This window comes from Lemur catta, chromosome 16 (genome assembly GCF_020740605.2).
Source record: "Lemur catta isolate mLemCat1 chromosome 16, mLemCat1.pri, whole genome shotgun sequence".
Taxonomy (NCBI): domain Eukaryota; kingdom Metazoa; phylum Chordata; class Mammalia; order Primates; family Lemuridae; genus Lemur; species Lemur catta.
The window spans coordinates 6,741,641-6,766,834 of NC_059143.1; the positions used below are offsets into that span (position 1 = coordinate 6,741,641).

The 25,194-nt window shown below is 34.8% G+C and overlaps 2 protein-coding genes across 2 annotated transcripts in view; both read right to left on the reverse strand.

Moving 5' to 3' along the window:
• ANKRD12 (ankyrin repeat domain 12) overlaps positions 1 to 256 on the reverse strand; it is a 113,979-nt gene extending 113,723 nt beyond the window's left edge. Inside the window, exon 1 of the mRNA XM_045527252.1 lies at positions 123 to 256. The gene's annotated coding sequence lies outside the window, so the exon portion shown is untranslated. The remainder of the gene's footprint in view (positions 1 to 122) is intronic.
• Positions 257 to 1,593: 1,337 nt separating this feature from the next.
• Positions 1,594 to 25,194, reverse strand: part of NDUFV2 (NADH:ubiquinone oxidoreductase core subunit V2) — a 28,979-nt gene continuing 5,378 nt past the window's right edge. The window contains exons 2-8 of the mRNA XM_045527261.1: positions 16,255 to 16,320; positions 14,943 to 15,005; positions 14,727 to 14,843; positions 12,171 to 12,339; positions 10,762 to 10,871; positions 8,681 to 8,757; positions 1,594 to 1,743 (exon numbers count right to left, since the gene is read on the reverse strand). Of these exons, the coding sequence (XP_045383217.1) occupies positions 1,650 to 1,743; positions 8,681 to 8,757; positions 10,762 to 10,871; positions 12,171 to 12,339; positions 14,727 to 14,843; positions 14,943 to 15,005; positions 16,255 to 16,320 (696 nt within the window). The 3' untranslated portion in view covers positions 1,594 to 1,649. The remainder of the gene's footprint in view (positions 1,744 to 8,680; positions 8,758 to 10,761; positions 10,872 to 12,170; positions 12,340 to 14,726; positions 14,844 to 14,942; positions 15,006 to 16,254; positions 16,321 to 25,194) is intronic.

Below are 25,194 nucleotides of genomic sequence, written 5' to 3' on the forward strand. Positions count from 1 at the left end.
CCTCCCAGTCACAACTTCCAATGGCCAGAGAGAAATTTCAGTGCATTTTTTCCACATGTGGTATTGAGCATTTAAGAGGGAACTGCTCAGGTACTGGGGAAGAATGCATAACGAAAACTTACCATCTCGGCATAGCAGCAGTATGTGCTCTGACTTCCTTCTGTGCGCATTTGATTTACATAGAGATTAATCCGCAACAATTTGTACATGTCTTGTCTTTAAGCACCCACGGAGTTACATACTCTGCAGGAAACCATCATCTCCCTCATTGTTAACTGTGGCCTCTAAAAACTACTACAGCATCCGTTTGTGACTTAATGATTGCAGTTACAAATTTCTGTAAGACTGTCCTTTATGTCACTAATAAACTCAGGGTTCAGATGTGATCACGGAAGATAAGGTGACATTTAGACTATTCCGGGAAGGCCAAGTCCCAACAAATTACTACATAAAGCATAAACCTGCGTTAAAGATCAGGAGTTTTTCCTTTTCTAGGTTTCTGATTCCTTCCAACTATAAAACATGTGGCTCAACATGAATAGTGAGAGAGCACCCTATGGCTATAAGTGGAATAGCGTAACATTTTAATTTGGGTGTTTATGGCATGAAATACAAAGAAAAAAATTGCCTGTGAGAAAGTCAAGAGAGCTCTAGGATAGAAGGAAGACATTTTCATTGTGTTAACTTGTGCCACTTGGAAAATTGTTATTGTTTACCTTCTCTCAAGTAAAAAACCTAATTCTTAAAGACGTACTTAAAAATAATCATTATGTTTTTAGGCATCATAATTACTAGTGAATAGTCTGTCCCAAAAGCAAGGTCAAACAGTGACTCTAAGAAATCCTGAAACAATTTGATTAGAGTTATTCATGAATTAAAGCTATTTTTTTTTTCTCATTTGTAAAACTAAAAAATTAAAGCTAGTTTCTTGAACTGGTAATACAAAGGTTTTATCCTTCTAAATGGTAATATCTATTCAATATATTTTGCATATCTGCTGATTTTTCCACTCATGATTATACTTCCAATTTCCTCACCCAATTATTTTTTGTATACTTGCAGTGTCAGAATAGCCAGGGATAACGTCAAAGTGTTTTGTACCTTTCTTTTTTAAGAATGATAATGCTTCTACAGACAACTACCTTATCCTTCTTATACCTACAGTGTGCTTCAGGTGTCACTTACCAGTTGTAAATACAATAACAATTACATGCTGTTAATTTAAAAATATTAAAGGGATTAAAACTTGGCTGTGGCTAAAGACGGGAAAGCAAAATATATTTGAAATTTGACAGAATTTTTACTTCACAGTAACCTATTATTGATAAAAGTGACCTGGCAGTTGAAAATGAGTGATACTGTTCTGTTTCTGTGCTTAGAAAATTCTTCAGAAAAAGAAGAATTAAAAAAAGAAAATGAGTAACACTGGAGTAACTGTTAACTAGATTGTGTAATAATGTCTTCATAGTTAGCCGTGGATAGTGGAAAACTTTAAAATGGTGCTGTCATTTTGACATAATACTTACATCTACAAGTTGGGGCTAGGTTACCAAGATGTACACAGAGCGGAATAAATAATATAAAAAGTTGATATAGATAGGAAGTTCATATTTTATTTCTCCAGTGACATATTTACAGTTGAATATAAGTTAAAGGCCTGCTTGCACACCAAAGCCAGGTCCTTTGGGTGGTTCAGTCAAAGAGGTAAGACCTCCAGCTGGCTCACAAGAGAAGCGCCCACTCCTGAAAAGAAAAGCAAGTAATATTAAGTTAATGATTAACATTCGTACATTTTACTTAAAAAATTATAATTGTTATCTCACAACAGCTTAGTTAAGTAACTATTTTTCCCTAAAGAACTGGCATGTATTATTTAATTCTAACATACCAACTACTGCAAGATATTCTCTTCCTAAAGCTAAATATGAAAAGACATATCAAAACTCATCATAAATATGAAAAATATAAAAATAGCCCTAATAATAGTTCCCATTTATTGAGCAATGTACATACATTAGCTCATTTAATGTTTATAACAATGCCATGAGACAGATGATGTAGGCTTTATTTTATAGCTACAGAAAGCAAGGTTTGGCGGATTCAGCATCTGCCCAATGATCACAGTAAAGAACTATTGCCCACCCCCCAAAAAAATAGCCCCAGAGAAGATTTTTAAAAAACATGTTTTAATAAACTAGAGCACTATGTTTATTCTTTTTATACTTGGATTTTATTTAAAGTGAGATCCACTGTCACAGTGAATAAATATACACGTTTATACACTATATTTGGAAACTGAAAAAAACTGAAAACTGGATTCCTTGAGAAATATGAAAACTTGGGAGGATGTCCCTTAGAAGCAGTGAAGTCAAAATCTATTTGTATTTATGTTTTTTTAAGGCTATATAAATAGTAGTAATTTTTTGAAAAAAGGTTTGAAGACCAGGGTAGCTACCACATCCACAAATAGCAGAAAACAACAGGTCCTGATGGAGGAATTTATGAAGAGGGAGAGCAGAGGAAGAAGAACCTGTCTGCCTTTTTTTCACCCCCACACATACTTTCCCAGGTAATTGCTCACCTCTGCCCTGGCTGACCTCTGTTGCTAGAGCACAGCTCAGCACCTATTCCATATCACTTCACCCTTCCCCCACCATTCCCTGGCTCTGCTAATTTATTTACCATGTTCCTGCCACAGATTTTAGCTAAAGAACTTGTTCAGCTTATATATTTTCAACCCCCTCTGCCTTTGCCCTTCACATTCCGTCACCAATCCTATAAATCTGTTGTTTAGAGCCCTAGGAAATCATTTTTGTTGAGGAGACAGGAAAATGACACCACATAATCATTTATAAGATCTTTCAAGTTACCACAGTAATACAAGTAACCATGTAATGTATTGTAATGAACAATAGTACAAAGAAATTAGTTGATAAATTTGCATTATAGGTCTTTTTGTTCACTATAAAAACAGATCAAATAGCAGTCATACACTATCTGTCAGAACCTAAAACTCATGTTATAGGGTAAATGGCAAAATGATACTTAACTTAAAAAAAAAAAAACAAAAAACAGTATTTGGCTTTGTCATATTAACTAGGTACAACTGCTGCTTTTTAACTGCCAATGAAATGAATTTAGTTTGGAGGACCTTTTCCTTTATTAGAGTCCCACTTGTGGTTTAAGTTCAGCTACCCCTTCTGTTGAACTTCTCTGTCCACAACTTTTCTCTTGATCAAATATCAAAATGGAATATGATATATTTCATTTTAGAAGTCTGCTGAAAGCTGAGCATTTGGTATCTTAATGCTTATCAGTTTGGATAGATATGAGTCTTTTAAAATTAATAATAAACTCCTTAATACTGATACCCTCTTTACCAACACCAAGGATCAATTTAGGAAGATTATCGTAACTAAAGTTTCTGAAATAATAAATAGAATTAATCATATGTACTTCCTTAACTCTTCACAGGATTACAACATTTTTACATATGGTAGTTATTTTAAGAATAATCTGGCCCGGAATTTCCTAAAGTTTGTTCCATGAAATTACAATCCCTTGACATACTTTATTATTATTTTTTTTAGAGTTGGGGTCTGGCTCTGTCATCCAGGCTGCAGTGCAGTGGCGAAATCATAGCTCTGTGCAGCCTGGAACTCAGCTCAAGGGATCATCCCACCTCAGCCTCCCGAGTAGCTGGGACCACAGGCATGCGCCACCATACCTGGCCCATGGCATACTTTAGAGAAAAAAAGGGAGTTCCAGTGGTCCACTATGTCTGGCTTCAAACCATCTCCTTTCCCCGCCACTCACACAATCCATATTAAGAAATTACAAAACTTATAAAATCCTTAAGTTAAGCCTATAATTTTGTTTAATCTACTACTAATGTAATTCTCCCCTGGCCCCATTTGTAAAAATGCCTCAGGACAGTCAAGAGACAGCGATTTAGCCCTATCCATTCACCTGACAGCCACAATTTACACTAGGGTTTTTCACTTAATGAACAAAAAACGATTTCCCATGGTATCTCATGTTTAAAATGCCATCTAATAATTACCTTGTTTCATTAAACTTCAAAACGTAAATGTGGTTTTTCAGCCATTCTAACACTCTATGCATATGTATCATTTTAGCTCATCTGCATTTTAGAAAACCTGGCCTTTCTGTAAAGTTTTATGGCTTAAGGACTAACTACTTTATGGAAGTGTAGTGCTTACTTTTTTATTATTGCTGAGATGTATTCACCACTGCCCCTACTTTTAGTATAAAAAACCAAAAGTGATTTTATTGTCTACAGTCATCTTTCAACAACCACACTGGTACTATAGCTTAGCTATATATTTTTTATGTTTCAGATATTACCTGCACCCCACAGAATTGTGCAAAATTTAAGATCTTTATAAACTAAATATGAAGAATTCAAGTTGGATTTAAAAGTAATAAACTAATCTATACTAAAAAGAACTATTAGTAATTTGAAACCAGATTTAGAAGTTGTTTTTCAGTGCTTTAAATTAACTGAAAACAAGAACAATTGCAGCACACAAATACTTACTAATGTCAAAATTCAGAAAGAGCATAGTCGACCCTTGAAAAACATAGGTTTGAACTGCATGGGTCCACTTATATGTGGATTGTCTTCTGCCTCTGCCACCCCTGGGACAGCAAGACCAACCCTTCTTCCCCTTCCTCCTCAGCCTACTCAAAGTGAAGATGTAAGTATGAAGACCTTTATGATGATCCACTTCCACTTAATGAACAATAAATGTATTTTCCCTTCCTCATGATTTTCTTTATGACATATTCTTTTCTCTAGCCTACATCATTGTAAGAATATATAGTACATATAAATATTACATATAAAATGTGTTAATTCACTATGTTATCAGTAAGGCTTCTGGTCAGGTCAACAGTACTGGTAAAGGTTCTGGGGAGTCAAAAGTTATACACGGATCCGTGCCCCTAACCCCCATGGTTCAAGGGTCAACTTCATTACCTTACCACTGGTTTAATATTTTCTTTTTAACAGTCATTTACCAAAAATAAGAAAAAAGCAGTTGTGAGCCATGGAGATATCAGTCTTTTACTAATTTTGGCCAGGGCAGACCTAGTGGTGGTACCCAGAGATCAGTGACTATTGAACCAGTTTAATTTCTTGCAGTTTTTCATTACTCAAAGACTCTCAATTAGAACTTCTTTCAAATATGTGAGTAGAGAACTTTATCATAAAAATACCAATAAAAACAATTAGCAGCTTTGGTTAATTTAAAGAATAACTGTATTATGGTTATTGCTAGCTCAGTCTCTCATTATCTACATATCCAAGATATTAACTTGGGGAGGTAAAGTCAAAAGGTTTTGTTTGCCTGTGCCGATAAGACATTATAGTGTTATCATGTCCAACTACAAGCTTTATACACCACTGATGGATGCTCTGCAATTATTGAAAAATAAGTAGATTTATCTCTGCTTTCTAAATAAGAGGTGTGATCAGTAAAAAAATAAAAATAGGTTCAGACACTAAAGATTCTAAAGTCTTTGGCTCAAATCCAGAAGAAAACTGTCAAGAAAATCCCAGTAACGAACTGTATACAACTAATGACAAGCAACATCCCTATTATTATCAGATGCTAAAAATGTTTAACTGTAGTATTTGGTTGCTGCTTATTAATGTTAAAATACAATGTTATAGTATCTCCCATGTTAAAAACAACAAATTCTAATTTCATCCCTGACATTCCCACCCAGGCCTATGACTTTAAAAACCACGTCTAATAAGTAATGAATCTCCAGTCGTATTTCCAGCCCTAAATTCCAGCTTCACATCTGTCTGTCAACATTCTACCATGGATATCTAGCAGGCATCTCAAACTTACCATGTCTAAAACAAAATTCCTGACTTTTCTAACCCCAAACTTTGCCCTATTCCAAATCTTCTCCATTTTAGTTAAAGGAATCATGGAGATGCTCAAGCCAAAAAGCTAGAAATCCTCATAATTCCTCAGCCTCAAACATCCACTACATTCTAAACTGTTCTCTGCATAGCAACTAGGACAATATTTTTAACAAGACTGCTCATATCATTCCCTACTGAAAACCAACAGCAGCTTTTTATTGTATTTGGGATTCAACCCAGATTTCTTATCTGGGCTCTTATCTCCCTCTGTGATCCTTTCCACCACTTTCTTCCTCAGTCACCTCATTGTAGACATACTGTTTTTTCCTCTAGAACCCTGATATGTCCTCTTCCCGCCCCCTCCATCTCTGGAATACTGTTCCTCCACCTATTTCCATGGTTCCTTCCATCATTCAGGTCATGGCTCAAATATTACCATCTCCAGGAGGCCTCTCCTGACTAAATTTATTCCCAATCATTCTCTACCCCCTAATCCTACTTCATTTTTCTTAATAGCATTTTCTCATTCAGATATTACACTTGTCATCTGTCTCCATCACTAGAATATAAGATATATGAGAACTTGATCTTGTTTACAACTTTATGCATAACTTAAAATACTGCTAGGCACACAGCAGACATTCAAAAAATGTGAAATAAATGAGTGTTGAGTATGTAATGTAATGTGATGCAATAAAGTAGACTAAGCAACTATCTGCCTATTTGCGTGGCAAGAGAGTAATACTGGATTCATGCTGTCAACTGTAGATCACAGAATTAACAAGGATAGTAGGAGATTCTAAACAACAAAATTATGACTATAGAATTATAAACATCTAATCAGAAGAAAAGGGGCCATCTAAAGAACTCAAGTGGATTTCACAGGGAAATCTTCACTTGAGGTACTAAAAAAAGTATCCAGAAGTTGAAAGAAGTTATGGGTTTGAGTATAGACATAATAGCATAAATTTATTTTAAAAACATTTGAATCCTAAAAAGGAGCTGAAGTTTGTAGAAAAATACTATGAAATATGAACTCTTCTGGGGGGAGAGTATCTATATTTGAAGCAAGAATAAGGGATAGGACCAGTAGCTAAGAAAGATACTATAATGTTAAACAACAAAAGGTTTCACTTCAGGTGCCTCCATAAAGGAGAATGATTTTTCACAATGGAAATGTTGTATCTCCTAAAACAAAGCAAGTGTACCCCCAAAAGTGAAGCAAATTCTATAGGCTTAGGGTGTTGAAAGTAGCATATGTATGTTTATTAGAAAAGAAAGTAATAGTTAACAGGGACCAGCTAGTGTGTATTCAACTTAAGTTACCCTAAATTGACCTCTTTTCTCACTAAGTAGGGTTATTAGTCTGCCAGAAGGATGAGAGAGTACTTCTAGAGAGGAAACTATAGAACCACTTATACTTAGCAATTCAACTTCAGGGAATTATTATTTTTAATAAAACTTAGGAAAAAATATTTTAAAACAGGAGAATAAAGAGCACATAATAGCTCTTTTAAAAACGTCAGAATACTGTATGACCATTAAACCTATAAACATGTTGAGAAGGAAAAGTTTATATGACTTAAGTAGAAAAAACTTTACAGAGGGATTACAACTGTATAAAACCATGCAAACATCTGCTAGTATTAAGAGAGAATTTTGAGTAATTGTACACTTAGATATGAAATAGGAGCTTGTTTAGCAGTAAAAGTTCAGTTCATAATTGAAAAAAAGGAATTAGTATAACACAACTATAGGATGGGAACAAACTGGATAAGCAATGGATAAATAGAAAAAGATCTAGGCATTCTATTAAATGTAATTAATTGTATAATGTATCTGAAATAATGGTTGATGTAATTAGGCTGCATTATTATAAGTTTAATGTCTGGAACAAAGGAGGCAGTCCCATGAACGCTCTGTGCTACTCAGCATGTATCTCAAATACTATGATTAGTTTAAGTATCACATTAAAATCACTAAAGCCAACTAGAAAATCCACAGAGGACAGAGACTAAAGCTGTGTTATATAAGGAAAAACAATGAAAAAACTGTGGTTATTCAATCTGAGAAAAAGATACGGGAAGACAAAATAGCTATTTCAAGTAACTGAACGGCTGTCATTTGGAAGAGGTATTAAAATTATCTGGTGTTGGCTGGGTATGGTGGTTCACACATGTAATCCCAGCACTTTAGGAGGCTAAGGCAGGAAGATTCCTTGAGGCCAGGAGTTTGAGACCAGCCTGGGCAGCATAGCAAGATGCTGTCTCTACAAAAAATAAAAAAATTACTTGGGCACAGTGGCACCTGCCTGTAGTCCCAGCTACTCAGGAGGCTGAGGTAGAAGGATCGCTTGAGCCTAGGAGTTCGAGGCTATACTGAGCTATGATTGTGCCACTGCACTCCAGCCTAGGTAACACAGTGAGACCCTGTCTTGGGGGAAAAAAAAAATTGTGTTGATTCAAAGGACAGAAGTGGATTTTTAGGTGGCAAATAGAGGGAGATAGTCTTTGGGTCAGTCTTCTAGCAGTATGAACTTTTAAACAATGGAACAGATTTCTATTTGTAGTAAATTTTCCTCCTCTATAAATACTCAGGTAGGTATCAGATAATTATCTAATTGGGCTTTAGGAAGAAAAAAGTTCTTACTCTAGATACTATCCAAAGCTCTTGCTAATTTCTATGAACTTAGGGTATAAAATTTTAAAGATTAAGTTTATGTGAAAGATTAATTTAGGTTAAGCCATTAAAACTTCATATATATAAACAAAAGCATACCTTGGCCCAGGTTTTGGAATTTTCCCAGCCTTGAGCTCATCAATAATATCTTCAATATCCTTAGGTGTGAGATCCTCCTAGGAAAAAACAAATTACAACAGTCATATTGAAACTATTTCCTGGTTAAGTGTATTAATTCCTAAAACCAGCTATTTTATTGTCTGACCGTCTCTCAGCTCACAAGATAGTTACCAAAGTAGCAACAACTGAATAATTACTATATGTAGCATAGAGTGCTAAATATAATATACAACAAGAGTTATAGCTGAAGAGGCGATACAGAGCAGTGCTTTGAAGTGAAATACATCTGCATTTGAGTCCTGGCCCCCCCTACTTACTAGTAGTCTTGGACAAGTTACTCAGCATCCCCAAATTTGCTTATTTGTAAACCTACTTCAGCATGTTTTTGAGGATTAAATGAGAAAATATATAAATTAGAATAGTGCCAAGCCATATGCTAAATAAATGTTGTATCCTTGAATAAACAAGGTGTAAAAAGTAATTAGTAACTTGTAAGCAGATGCCTGGTATCTATCCGTAATCCAAAGCTCTACCTACCACTGAAAGAATCTCTATCTCTTGGACAAATACATCCATAGACTTCTAATGGTTCATACAAAGTCTTGACTGTCTAATTCCTGTTTAAATCAAGAAATAAATACCCAGACGCCAAAAACTCAGTGAAAAGCCATGTTTTGGACAAGTGGAACACCAAGCAAAACTTGGCTTCAAGGTTTCAAAGCCTAGAGGGGCAAGAGACAAAGCCACTGCCAGCCCAAGAGACTCTAAAGAGACCATCCAAACCATACAAAGTTAAGATCCCAAAAAAGCTATACCCTCAATATAAGAGTAAACTAGAAATTAAACTGTCCCTCAAAGAAAACTGCTAGTCTGGAACCTTTTGCACTGAGGGGCTGGAAAGACATAGGACATAAGGAAAGAGGCTTTTCCTGGGCCAGTAGCACTTCCAGGAACAAGAAAGGAGCAAAGCAAATCCCTTTTTTCCCCTCCATACAGGGTCTTACTCTGTTACCTTAGCTAGAGTGCAGTGGCATCCTCATAGCAACCTCAAACTTCTGGGCTCAAGCTGGGCCAACAGGTGCGCACCACTACACTCAGCCAGTTTTTTAATTTTTTGTATAGATGGAGGTCTCGATATTGCCCAGGCTGGTCTCTAACCCCTGGCCTCAAACAATCTTCCTGCTTTGGCCTCCCAAAGTGCTAGGATTATAGGCATGAGCCACTTCCTGGCCACAAATCCCTTCCAGAACAATCTGCCTTCAATGCAGTCCTCAAAGAATTTCCATAAACAAATTTCTAAGAAATATGACCTAACAAGATATCCTGAATGAAAACCATGATATAATTAGGGTGGCAAGTGATTTTTTAAAAAGATAACTAGAAAACTCCACATATCTGGATATTAAGAATATTTCTAAACAACAAAGGTCAAAGAAAAAAATCGAAATGCAAAACTTGCCAAATGCTCAATTAAAAAAAAAAAAAAAAAGCAAAACTTGTGAAATCCAGCTAAAGCAGTACTTAGAGAGAGGTATGATACCATCACTATAAAATTTTAAAAACAATATATTAGTCTGGCTACATACATATATAGAAAAAGTTCAAAAACATGTATAGGAAGAATACACACTAAATTTATGATAATGGTTATCTTGGGGGATGAAAGGAAGAGAGTAAGATTTGGGATGGGGATGCTTCACCTGTGTATCGAGCTTATTTCTACAAATGATGATGATGATAACAATATCTGAAGTAAAATGTGGCAAAATATTACTATCTGCTAAGCCTTCGTAGTTGCTACACCAAGGTTATTCTGTATGTTTATATGTAAATTACTAAATTTTTCATAATTTAAATGTTTAAAAAATTTGTCATCATCTGGAGTTAAACGCAAAAATGCTTAAAGGTAATTTTTTAAAAACCTGGATATTTACGCTAATAGCTTCTTCTAAATGAATAATTCATTTAGAACCCAACATTTACAGGACACAAAATCAATATTTAAGATATTTTAAATATGATATCATACAACTTTAACTTATATTAAATGAAATACTCACATAATAGTTGTCATTTATTTGAACCATTGGTGCATTTACACAGGCCCCTAAACATTCCACTTCTATAAGAGTAAAAAGTTTGTCAGGTGTAGTCTCCCCAACCTTTATTCCTAAAAATATAAATAATCTCCATTAGGATTAGGTTATATTTTAACAGCAATTTGGTTAAAGAAAAAGAAAACCCACAATATATTGCAAAGGTATATAAAAAGTATTTAAGAGTATTACATTTCTTTAAAAAAGAAACTCTTTATATAACATGCAAGGATTTAAGTGAACTTGTTCCTTTAAAAAAAAAAATCAAATTTCAGCAAACTCATCTCCAGTGTTTGTTGTTATATTGCAGTGCATCAGACTGTATTTTCACTTTGATTGTGAAAATTATACTAAAATCAGTCACACTATGAGATTAGCAAAAACTCAGAAATTTTTAATGTCAAAGGTTATTAAGGATATGAAGAAAAGGAGTACCTCTCATACATTTAGGGAAGGCATTTTGGCAAAATATGGTAAAGTCTGACCCGTCTATTCTACTTCTTGTAAATAACCTCAGTATATAACAGGACAAGTATACAAAGATGTGTGTACATGAAGTAATTGCAGAGTAACTTAATTTATGATAGAAAAATGAAGCAGACATATATATCGTGCTATAGAAAGATAGCCAAAATAAAGTATAAAAAGTGTAAACATAAATATATTTATGTATTTAATAATTAAAATGATATAAAATCTATAATTAATACACCTAACTGTTATCAGAATTTACACCTTGGAGTTGGGGGATGAGATTTTGAGCCGACTTCAGCTTTCTGTTTGATATACTTCAGTACTGCCCAACTATTTTTACAATATGCACGTACTTTATACTAAATAACAGAATTAAAAGATAAGTCCTTTTACTTCATTTGGCATATATAGGTATAATGCAGCAATGGCATTTTGTACGGAAAAATGCCTCTTTACTTTTTAAATGCTACTGTTATAACACCTATTTCAAATTTCCCTTCCCAAAGCATTCCTACTACACTCTTATTTGTTCTGTGGCCTCTTTGGAAGAATACATGCACAATAGTCATTTTTTACATACCCCATGCTATCACACAGTTAAGTGAAACATAATTTTCTAAACAATGAAAATTTTAAAACTTTTAGAAGCTTTTCACGCATACTTAATGACTAAAAAAGAAAAGATGGTAGATAACTCAGCTTTGAGGCTGAGAACTAAGGAAAACTTATACAGAATAGAAAGAAATAAAGGTGGGCAAACAACAGTAAAGACAAAATTTTACTGGGAAAATACGGATCCAATAAGCTGACAGATGTTGGAAACTTTAGGTAGAAATACATCAAATCTATAAAGACAATTCTATTTTTTATCAAAGTTACAAATATAATGTATCCCATACCAAGCTTTTTCTGAATGGCCTCCAGTATGCTGTCAGAGTTTCGAAGCATGCAAGGTGTAGTAGTGCAGACTTGAATGTGATACTTTCCAACTGGCTTTCGATTATACATTGTATAAAAAGTTGCTACTTCATATACTCTCATTGGAGGTACTTGTAAAATTTCTGCAACCTAAAATATTAGGACATTTTAAAATAAGCTACTTATACTGTTATTGAGCTTTTTAGGTATGTTTTAAAAAGTACAATTTCAACCTTGCCTCACTTTGGTAAAAACAGAAAATTTCTTCAACAGTGGAAAACATACTTCTATCTGATAATTACGAGATATAAATCCTTCAATTTTTGCAGACATCTTACACTTAAACCACACAGAGCACAAAAGCTAATGGAGTTATAGCACTTCCTCCTTCTTCTACCCCACTCCTCACCTCTGCAAAAGGATATTCTTTTTCTCTAAATCTTTAAGTCTTTCACTGTTAAGAATTTCTACTTTGATCAACTCATATTTTGTAATTTAAACTGTCTAAATGGCAAAAATTTAGAGGCCAAACCCCAATAAAGGAAACAATTAGATTTTTAAAACCCTTCATCAAAAAAGCCTTGATGTTACTAATGAGGTACAGTACATGCAAATGGTATAGCAACAGAAAAAAGGTTGAGAATCAAAGCTATTAACCCATATTTGTTTACATATCTGCATTTAGATATGTAAACTCAAAATTTTATATCTCTGCATACTATATGTATGCACATACATCACACACACATACACCTCTCCAGAATAATACAAAACACTACTTCTACTTCATATCACAATACTCTTTTCAAAAGCTGGATCTTATAGACAAGTACTTCCCAACCCTTCGCATCAAGGCATTAATAGAAAATATTAGTTATTTGTTTTGATGTCCTGGGGTTCAGGAAGGGAAGCAACATTACAATAAAAGTTCCAAATGTAAAGTGGAAAGAATCTTGATTCTATTCTCTATACCCTATTTCCTGCCTCTTCCCCATACATATCCAACTCTAAACAGATTAGGACAATATTTATTTTTCTTTTTAGAAACTCGGTCTCATTATGTTGCCCAGGATGGTCTCGAACTTCTAGGCTCAAGAGATCCTTCTATCTCAGCCTCCCAAGGAGCGGGAATTATAGGCACAAGCCACCATACCTGCCTTATTTTTTTAAATGTTCTCACATTTAGTTTCTTATTTATTTTATTTTCCTCTGCTAAGCTTGCCACATAACAAGACTTCCGATAGGTTTCCCATTACTAAAAACATGAATTTTGGGGAAAAAAACCCAAAACCATAATTAGAAACATGTACCTAAATCATTTTTTAGAAAGTTGGCTATTTTAATTTAAAAAACAATGTAACTTCCAAAGAAACATGTGATTTATTGAAAAAATAACTACCTGACCATGTTTTACTCAGGACAGTACCTCACTAAACTTGCTTTATGACATTTTTCATAGTGAAAAAAGTACTAAGGGTCCATACAAGGTTAGGAGTACTGTATCAAGCAAATAAACTAAATCTAAAAGTTGCATTAGGGATTCTGTTAGATAAATTCAGGACATTCCTATTCTCCAAGAAAGATGATGGTCTAGCCTAATAGTTATAACCAAATAAAGTCTAGAAAGTGATAAGAAAAATGAAGTACAGCAGAATCTCTGTGACAGTCGGTCAAGTATAAAATGCACTGATTTGGAAATGAATTCAGTCCCAGCTCTATCACTTAGAAATCACAACGTAATAATTGGAAGAGATCTACCTAGTTCAAAACCTTCATTGCCAATGAAGAAGTAAGTCCAGAGAAAAATCAGACAAAAGTATTTCCATTATAAAACATGGCTTAGTTGTGTGATTCTCAAGAATCAAATAGTATGTGGTTTTTGTATAGCACTTTGTAAATGATACACTATATCACCACACAAATGTAGTTATTCATACTAATAGGATATGAATAAACTTGAAATTTGGATTACTGTTGAAAACTATTAGAAAAAAATAAATCTTAAAATATGTATGAATAGACTAACTTCATATAGTTAGTCAAAATGGGTCACCCACAGCATTTTTCAAGGTTGTTGGTCCCAAGGTGGCACAAATACCACATATTATATAAATTTTTGTTAAAGCCTATAGTCAAAGATGTAAAATATTAAAAACTCATACTAGCTGTGACCAGATCTTTTTTTTCCTGTAATTCTAATGTTTAAATATTATGCTAATTTTCAGAGTATCCTGACACTAAATTATACATATTTGGGATCTTTATTATGACCATTTCGCTCAAAACAAAACAAAACAAAAAAAACCCTCTTTCACCATAATGCTTCCACTATTTCCTGCAAGGATAGAAAGGTCTACTTCAGTTCTCTGCGTTAAGGAAGCAACAAAAACACATATATGATTCAAGGATACATATAAATGCCTAAAGGGCTCCAAACTCGTAGATTCTGACATCGGAGATTATCAGGGTAATTACAACATAAGGAAGTTATCCATAATCTCTCCTCTTTTCCAACAAAGGCAAAAATGAACCAGTACCTTATTCATAGCAGAGATGGGCAACCACCCATTTTGCCTTTGAGCTAAATCCAGGACTGGAAGCACAGCTGCTGCTTTATGCCCTTCTGGATAGTTTTTTACAATTGCCTCTATCCTCTGTATAAAAAAAAACACACACACAAAAAACACCCACTTTATACATATGAAAGCTACTAAATATTCTGTAAATTAATGATAATGTTAATTTAGTCATACCTTATAGTTTTCCGGTGTGAAATCAAATGGAGTATCTGGGTTATTCTCAGGAGTATCTCTGTGCTATACAAAGAAAAAAAGGGTTTCCAAATTCTCTCAAATGTATGAATAACACTGTACACATCACTATACTATTACTGATTGTTTAATCTCTCCATTTTAATTACAACATGATATATGTCAATCTATCCTTCTATCAAAAAGAATGACTAAACACACATTTGATACATATGATTACCAAAGTAAAGTTAGCAAAACTCAAAATTTTAGAAAAGTTTTAGGAAACACCTTTCAAAGGTTAAGAGAAGTAGCTTTTGGACCACAAAAACAAACAAAAAGGTTAAGACTCATTACTTGAGGGAAGGTACAAAAGGACCATCTCTTCCCCACATATTTTCCATAAACTGAATAGCAAGAAACTTTATTTCTTTGCCTTAAAAGAGCAAAGCAGGCCCACTTCCAAAACTGACAAGAAATGACATGTCAACAGGAAATCAAATGAGTCACACTGAGATTAACACATCAATTAATGTTATGTATGTGTGGTAAATACAGAACTGAATCTCTTGACATGTTAACTCTCAGAGTTCTGCTTTTTAAAGGACATAAACCAAAAAGAGGAAAGAAAACAGAAACTTTGGACAATGATCTTAAATATGTGGCCAATTTGATATGTTTTAGACAAAGATGATAAAACGCAGCAGGAAGCGACTTATTATCTCACTAACTCTAAATCATCATACAAGTCCACTATATTGCCTTTAAACAACATTAGATTAATCCCTAAAAACTGCACCTTGTTTGAAAAAGGGATACATTACCTTATTCCTTCTGAATTGTGCAACTAAGCTGCTAAAGTCATAGACTTCTACCTGCAGTTAAACCCTGGAAACCAAAAACATAAAGGCCAGCTACTAATATATTCACTACATTACTAAAATCCATGAGTTTCAAACTAATGTCATTTTGAGATTCCCCAAGTTACAGCCTCACAATCTTCAGTCAGCTAGCATGATTGATTTTTAAGAGCCCAAAGAGTTATGAGAATCAGGTTAGGGCCCACAGTAATTTCACCAGAGAACAAACTAAGTTCTTATTCCTAGAGTTTCCCTGGTGCCAATTTAAACATGAGAGGTTCACTTGGAACCACCTATATTTTAAAATGTAGCAAATTCAATTAGCTGTATTTAAATACCCACAATACCCAGCATATACCAAAGACACCGGTGTTTAAGATATTTGGGGTTATTACAATAGATTTACACAAATTTCCAAGTCTTTTCTTTCTGAAGAAATCTAAGTAATTACTCACCACAAATAAAGCTCCTCCAGCTCCATTGTGCACAGCTGTCTTATGCAAATTCCTTATATGTCTTCCCTAAAATTTAAAATTTTAACAAAGTTTTAGTAAATCACAGCCTTAAGAAATGTTTCTTAATACTTTAAGATTCATAATTTAAAACAATGGGATCAACTTATAGAAGCAAAAGATCTTAAGAGATATGGTCTACTACTCTATATCCTGTCTATCTCTATTTCAGGAGAGGTATTTAAAAAATGGAGATTCAAAGGCAAGGTTATTCACTTGCCTAAGGTCACACTCAAGAGTCAATGGGAGAAGCAGGACTACAATCCCTTTCACTTTTGTCTGAATCAATTTAGATGCCAACTTTTGTTTAATGTGGATGGTCATAAACATGTTTTCATTCTATACATACGAGTCATATACTCTGTACAAATGAGTCAACTATATCCTCCTTTTCAATCCTGTACTAAATTAGTTTAGAAACTCCAGCTGTAAAAGCAGTTTCATAAAGCTATTTATGACGTATGCAGATTGACAATATTCAATTACTTTGGAAAGAATCTCATTATTCTCTCTGTTGCATTTCATTTCTCTTTGCCCTCTTGCTCCGACCCTGCCCCTCAAGCAATCAACTATTGATTGCTCTGGATTCCTCCAATTTCTGAGTTCTACTAACCACAGATGACAGAACACTGAATTAAACCAAGCATGGAACTGGCAAAGAGTTGCACAATTCAAAGAAGGGAAACACAGAAGAAAGTAAAAGGAATAATATATTACAATTACACATTTAACTTTTCCCTAGGTCCACATAATATTTCTGTTGAAGAAATAAGTTTACATGGAACACTTGCTTTAATTAACAAGACATGACCCAGGTATAGAATGTGAGATACAGGAACAAAAGATGGGAGTGATAAATATTAGTTTCAGGATAATTGAGGGGGATGCAATCAGAGGAGGCTTCAATTGTGTTAGTTTTTTTTCCTTCTTAGGCATACAATTCATTATGCTTTTTTGTATCTTAAATATATGATAATTTTTTTAAAAGAATGCAACATTTATATTCAAGGAGACAGTTCAATTTTTCCCAACTTGCTTCAGGATCAATCTCTGAATTAAACACAAGGTTATGCTTATATCCCTAATTTGCCCGTCCAGAACCCGGACTGAGATAAACATAAAAGTATGGCTATAATTCCTGAATAATACCATAAGAACAATATCAATATAAAACTTTAAAAAATTAACTGAAACTAAAATTTAGAAGACAGTTACTGTCATCACCTTAGCTAAGAAGATATTAAAAAAATCAAAAACAATTTTTGAGTAACCTGAGAGAAAAGAAAGATTTCATAATAAAGGAAGGACGGATTAATTTTAAGAGTAGGGAAAGTATCCAATCCTCTCTTAACTTCTAAACCCTAACATTTTCTGTTTATTGACTTTTTACATTGGTCCCTGTAGGTTGCCTTCTGGGCTCAGTTCTCATTCCTATGTCCTTTTCTCCATAAATTCTTTGCCTCTCAAAGCTTATCCATTCTTATCTATCAACTCTATGCTGAGGACTTAAATTCCATATATATTTGGTGACAAAAGGTTAACAGCTTGAAGAGGTCATAAATGCAAAAACATCAATGAAAAAAATGACCAAATATCATGAATGAAAATTTCACAGAATTCAAACAGCTAAACTTACTAGTAATTAAAAATACAATTTAAAATAACATTGGGGCTGGGCGCGGTGGCTCACGCCTGTAATCCTAGCACTCTGGGAGGCCGAGGCGGGTGGATTGTTTGAGCTCAGGAGTTCGAGACCAGCCTGAGCAAGAGTGAGATTGTCTCTACTAAAAATAGAAAGAAATTATATAGACAGCTAAAAATATATATAGAAAAAATTAGCCAGGCATGGTGGCGCATGCCTGTAATCCCAGCTACTCAGGAGGCTGAGGCAGTAGGATGGCTTGAGCCCAGGAGTTTGAGGTTGCCATGAGCTAGGCTGACGCCACGGCACTCTAACCTGGGTAACAGAGTGAGACTCTGTCTCAAAAAAACAAATAAATAAATAAAATAAAATAAAATAAAATAACATTGGCAGCTATTCAATTAGCAAAGTTTTTTTTTTTTTTTTAAATAACATCTCATTCTATTGAGTGTGTGGAGAAATGGGTATGCTTATATATAACGTAAAAATTCATTTACCCTTTTAGGAAAGCAAATTAGCTTGATGTGTGGAGAGACTAAAAAAGTGTCCCTATTTTAACCTAGCAATTCTACTTTTATAAATTTGTTTTATAGTTCAAAATGAGGATAAAGGATTACATAAAAACATGTTGTTCCTATGATGTTTATTGTAGCAAAAACACAAGCAACCTAAAAGCCCAACATAGGGAGGTCTTAATTAAATACCGATCATTTCAACACTGAAATATTATATAGCTAACAAAAATATTTCCTAAACTTTTTTTCACATAGAAGAAAGCATTTGTGCCACAATCAGAACTGGAAACTATCAGGGTTAAACAAAACAAAAAAGCCAAAAAAAAAAAAAAGCATGAACTATCATCCCAATTATATTAAATTTAGACACTAATGAAAAGATTGGAAAGCCATAAACAATTAGAAATGCTTATCTCTGTTATTATGATGTTAACAATATGACAAACTAAAAAAATCTTACTTAAAATAAAATGTTCATTAGGTACAAAGGAAACTTCTCACCTCTACTGTAAAACACATTTCTCCTTACAACCTTTCTGTATATCAAATTAAACATCACCAACCTCTGAAAGTTAAAAATGCTTCTGTTTTGGATCAATATTTGATTCCTTTCTCATTAAGCCAGGATGTGTCATGTACTTCCACTTAAAAAATACAGATACAACCTTGAAAAGTGTTTTATTTAGGCTATGGAGCTACGTATTGGAAAATCTATTTTGAGGCACTCTTGCTGAACTGTAACTCTGGACCTGCACATGAGTTTACACACACTTCTAAAAGTGTTTTAAAGTCCAAATTGTTGAAGACAGACTGCTGATTGAGAAGATCAGGATAAAGCTGCTAAGTTCTAGAAAAAAAACAGGACTTTCAGATTTTTTTTGATGCTGTTGATTTGGATTTAGATTACCACTCAGCTACTTACTAACGTGTGATTTGCACACATCACTTAATTTTTTTTTTTTTTTTTTTTTGAGACAGAGTCTCACTTTGTTGCCCGGGCTAGAGTGAGTGCCGTGGCATCAGCCTAGCTCACAGCAACCTCAGACTCCTGGGCTTAAGCGATCCTACTGCCTCAGCCTCCCGAGTAGCTGGGACTACAGGCATGAGCCACCATGCCCGGCTAATTTTTTTTGTATATATATTTTTAGTTGGCCAGATAATTTCTTTCTATTTTTTTTGGTAGAGACGGGGTCTCACTCTTGCTCAGGCTGGTCTCGAACTCCTGAGCTCGAGCGATCCACCCGCCTCGGCCTCCCACAGCTAGGATTACAGGCGTGAGCCACCGCGCCCGGCCTCACTTAATTTTTTTAAGACTCAATTTCTGTACCTATAAAACAGGGATATCTTCTTATTGGACTGTTTGGAGACTTAAATAATAAAGTTTCTCTGAAAGTACTATATAACCTGTCAAACCATTATCACGTGCTTAGCTGACACAAGGATAAAATATTTAATAACCGAAAAACAAAGATTCAAACAACTGCATTTTTAAAACTAAACAGATTTTTTAAAAATTGTGCTCTGGTAGTTGACTTTATCAAAGAGTCACTGTCAGAACAGAACAGATTAGTGAGTTTCTTGCAAATGCACATAATTACTTTTTATTTATATCCACACAAGGCTTATAATTTTTCTGGTGAAATTATAATGTTTTTTAGATGGTTGAAAAACACCAACTACTTCTTCTCCATTGAAATTAACAAATCTTTTTTAGTTAAAGAAAGTGGAGGAGGAGGAAGAAGTAGTGCTGGTAGAAAATTTTCCATGAGATTCTGGTGTCTGAAACTTATAAGCAGAGGCACTGACAGACCATCTTTTTAAGGATTTTTTTGTAAATAATGTCTTCCCCTGCGGTAAAGGTTGAGTGGGTTTTCTTACAAACAAGGTTCTCCAAGCTCAGGGTTCTTCAGCTGTGATGCACAGCATTCAACTGAGTTGCTCCATGTCACTCCCAAGGGATATGAGTGTCAAGGGGAACTAACATGAACATGAAGCTCATGCTGCCTTCTGTGCCATGAGTAACAGTTCTCTGTCTCTGACCCAGGAGTCGTCTGCCAGCATCCATGAAACTGCGGCAGGTTAACTTGTTAGCTTACAAATAAGCTAAAATCTCAGATCCTTTACAGTTCTTAAGAAAGTCAATAAAATCTAGAAATATGCCAGTTTCCATGTCCTACTAATTTTTCTATCAAAATATCTTTATGAATATAGAGACAGTATAAAAAAACCCAGTAACAACAGTTGGTGTCTCTAGGGAAGGGAACCAAGGATCTGGAGTAGGAAGGAAACTTACTCTTTACTGTAATATATAATATATGCAACACATTTATCATAATATATCCTTGTATCCCTACTCTGTACTGTAATATATATAACACAGGTCATTATTTACTTTAATATATATATCCTTATTGTTTGAATTTTTGCCATGCATATAACATTTCAATTTTTAAAAAATAATCTTTAGTCCTGTCTTGCTATCACCACTAATAATCTTTAGTCCTGTCTTACTATGAATCACTATTTCAGACATTCTGTCATGTCTGTGCATTACTGTAAGAGTCTTCAAGCTGACCCCTTTCTCAATCCAAAACATATTTATGTCACTAATCTTAAAAATACTGTCCTTCTGCTGGTAGTTGTGGTGTGAAAAAGGACCAATACCAAATATGTCCTAGTATAGGAAGTACCAATTTCATCATTTCTAAAAAACCACAATTTCCACATTCTAACACCTCTGAAATTGGGATGTACCAGTGGTATCTAATATTCCATAAATATCCTATTATGGAGACAATATAGCAAAGTGGTTAAAAGCCTAGCTCCACAGCCTGTTTCCTCATTTGTAAAAACAGAATAACAACAGTTCATATTTCATAGAGTTGTTGAGAGGATTAAAGAGACAGTTCATGTAAGTGCTAAGCATGCTGCCTGGCAGATAGGATGATAAGTACTATATTAGTGTTACCTATCATTAGCTATCATTATTATTAGAAGTACTCTGTGTCACGCACTCAGCTTTTTACAAGTTATTTAATTCTTACAACTTTCCTGCAAGGTGGGCATTATTTCCAGAAAACAGATTTAAACAAGTTATGAAAACTTCTCAAGGTTACATCACTAATTAGTGGCAGAACTCACATTAGATCCTAGGGCCAAATGACTACAAAGGCCATGACCTTATTATTAGCCACTTGATCAGAACTATTTGATGACATCAGAGCTCTAAGAAACCAAAGAGTATAAGGAAGAAAACCAGGCATCCATACATAGGGAGACATTAGAAATGAAAAGTCCTCTAGCACTCTGGGAGGCCGAGGCAGGAGGGTCACTTGAGCTCAGGAGTTTGAGACCAGCCTGAGCAAGAGGGAGACCCTGTCTTACTAAAAACAGAAAAATTAGCTGGGCATGGTGGCGCACACCTATAGTCCCAGCTACTCAGGAGGCTGAGACAGGAGGATCCCTTGAGCCCAGGAGGTGGAGGTTGCAAGTGAGCTATGAGGACACTACTGCAATCTAGCCCGAGTGACAGAGGGAGACCTTGTCTCAAAAAAAAGAAATGAATAGGCCTGCTTCCTTAACTTACAATGCTCCCATTTAGACAGAAGGATGCAAGTTATTTTTTTTTCTAAATCCTTGCCACCCTTCTCTTCTATTCCTGCAGTAAACCTGAACATATACACATTAGCATAGCATTTGAACAACTTAGTTACAATGTCTAAAGTCGACTTCTTCAAAATTGTAGAAAAACGGCTCAGATAATGCTTATAAAATGAAAGAAGCAAATACAATAATGAGGATAAATTGCTAAATATTAGCCCTCATTTCTTCAACTAGCACAAACTTACTCATTCATATCAAGTTATACATGGTCATTTTTAAAGCTGCCCTGTTTTTTGGTATGTTTAAAGAACATCATCTATTTTACATTCATTGTAATAGTCACATCAAACACTTTCAATAAAGGAATAAAGTATTAAAAGTTCTAATAAACATCTTTTTTTTTTTTTTTTTTTTTTGAGACAGAGTCTCTCTCTCTTGCCTGGGCTAGAGTGCTGTGGCGTCAGCCCAGCTCACAGCAACCTCAAACTCCTGGGCTCAAGCAATCCTCCTGCCTCAGCCTCCCAGGTAGCTGGGACTACAGGCACGCGCCACCATGCCTGGCTAATTTTTTCTATTTTTAGTTGTTTGGCTAATTTCTTTCTATTTTTAGTAGAGACAGGACAGGGTCTTGCTCTTGCTCAGAGTGGTCTTGAACTCCTGAGCTCAAGCAATCCTCCCGCCTCGGCCTCCCAGAGTGCTAGGATTATAGGCGTGAGCCACCTCGCCCAGCCTCTAATAAACATCTTTACATTACTTAATAGGCCACTTGAATTCAGTTTTACTTTGGAATAAAGAGGCATCCCAGGACCAAGCGGTCTTTGAACTGGGAAAAAAACCGACTTAGCTAGGCTGGACTGATTCCAAGAGTAAGCTGAATTTCCATACACCTCCTCTTAGAGTCGGGTTTTCCTTTAGAGTCTAATTTCTCATTAGACTCTGAAATATCTATACCTCAACAAATTCCGATTGAATAGAATGAACTCCAACTGAAAATCCAAATAACTTTTTAAAATAAACAAGAGCATAACCTGATACATAGCACAGAATTAATAGTGGGTTTGAATTCTAGCTTCTTTTTTTCCAGAGGGCTTCATAAGTTACAGAGAAGATTTAAATAAACAAACAAACAGTGACAGCCTTTTCTTTGGATTCCAGCCAACCTGGAGTGCCTTATGTTAAGCACTTCTACATACCTTTTTTCACTGACTCCTCAAAAATCTATGGTTAGTTATTTCCATTTTACATTTACAGAAACTCAAGCTCAGAGACAGTTACTTGCCCCATACCACACAATTAGTGACAGAGATGGATTCTGAGCCCGGGCCCTTTGAATCTAAGTCCAATGCTCTTTCTATTAATACTAACCTTTCCCTTTCATTGTAATTTACAATACCAACACTAATAGCTTAAAATGACAAAAATTAAAATTTCATATTCTCCCCAAGAATGGGATCCTTTAATGATCTTTTCATGGATCCTACTTTTTCCAAATTTCTTCTGTTGCTTAAACATTAGTTTTCTCCAACTCAGTTCACCTTTCAGTTCTATCACACATTTGCATAATAAGGGACCAGGAAGCTATAAGACAAAAAATCTCTAACATTTATAAATTAAACCCACCAAGATGTGTGTTCACTTGTGCAGGGGTTACAGCGCTTATGTAAAACATCTCCTGGTGAGTCAAAAGTGACTTGGGATACCTCCGTGTTTTCTTCCCACTGTTCACAACACCTGCTAGCTTGTTACCTACAGCATCTCCCACTGCCCGCTCAAGCAAGAAAACTGAAAACTCCTGCAAAAGTCAGTGTCCATGATACACTCACAGTAGGTATCTATACTATTTTTACATTTTAAAAAAATCCTTGAAAAATAAAAAATTTTCAATGCATTTTAACAAAGTAGATGTGCCGTGTTAATAACAACTGTGAAATCTACTTCCAGGGTAATCATACATACAAAGGCATACTCTGATATCAGATACCATGCCAGAGACTCCAAATCCATACTACAACTTGTTTACTTCTTTCAACACACCTACGAGATAGGTATTATTATCTTCCCATTTTACAAGTGAGGAAACTAAGGATCTAAAGGGGAGAAAAATTTTCCCTAGACCACACAGCTAAATAAACGAAAAGCCAAACATAGGTTTTGACTTGAGTCCTTGCCTTAACCACTAAAATTTAAGTTTTGTTATATTTTCAAACAGACATTGGAGGACTTTTACAAATGTCCTCCAAATAAAGTTCTCTCGATGATTTAACTAGAAATGTTAACTGACCTTAAAGAAATGCAAGTAATTTTCCCACACTATTAGAGAATTAACAAATAAAATTTGGCTAAATTTTATACTATAGAAAAGCTACATGAACAACACAGATATTATAGGCTCTCCAATTACAGACTGAAATAACCATATTAATGACTTCAGCCATCTTGACCATAAATTAAAGAAAGTATTCTTTAAACATCTAAAATCCAATATGGATACAAGCAACACTCAGTTGTTCTAAGGACAAGAATAACTTATATAAATGAAATGCCCAGACATCGTTTTAGTCAGTAGACCTGGGTTGTGTCATCTCGGGCACTTGTCCTCGTACATACATCACCTAAACGTACACTATCTCAACATATAATACCTCCCACTTATCCATCATGACCAAGGTTAACCTCCTCTTCTCGCCCCTCTAAAGCCCCTGAACTTCCATCTATTTACCTTAAGCAAAGTTAAATCACTTTCCTAGTCTGCTCACACTGACACACTCTTTCATTATTACAGCACCTATTAAATTTAAATCTTCACCTACATACCAATTTCCCTTAGTACACTTGAGCAACTTCAGAAAGGTAGATTTAAAAAAAAGCAAAACAAGGCTTGCAAACAAACCCAGTTCAGGCCTTTACTACTTACTGTGTAATCTTGGGCATTTATTTGTTTGGGTACCTTTTTATCCCTCACATACAAAATGGAATAACACCTACCAAAGTATCACACACATAAAGCCACCTTCTCCTTCCCTTCCCTGGCCCAACGTATATAATTATGGTAAGTCTTTAATGTTTTGTTGAATGAAATTTCCTACAGTTGATTTATAACATGCTTCCTGAACTGACTCAAAA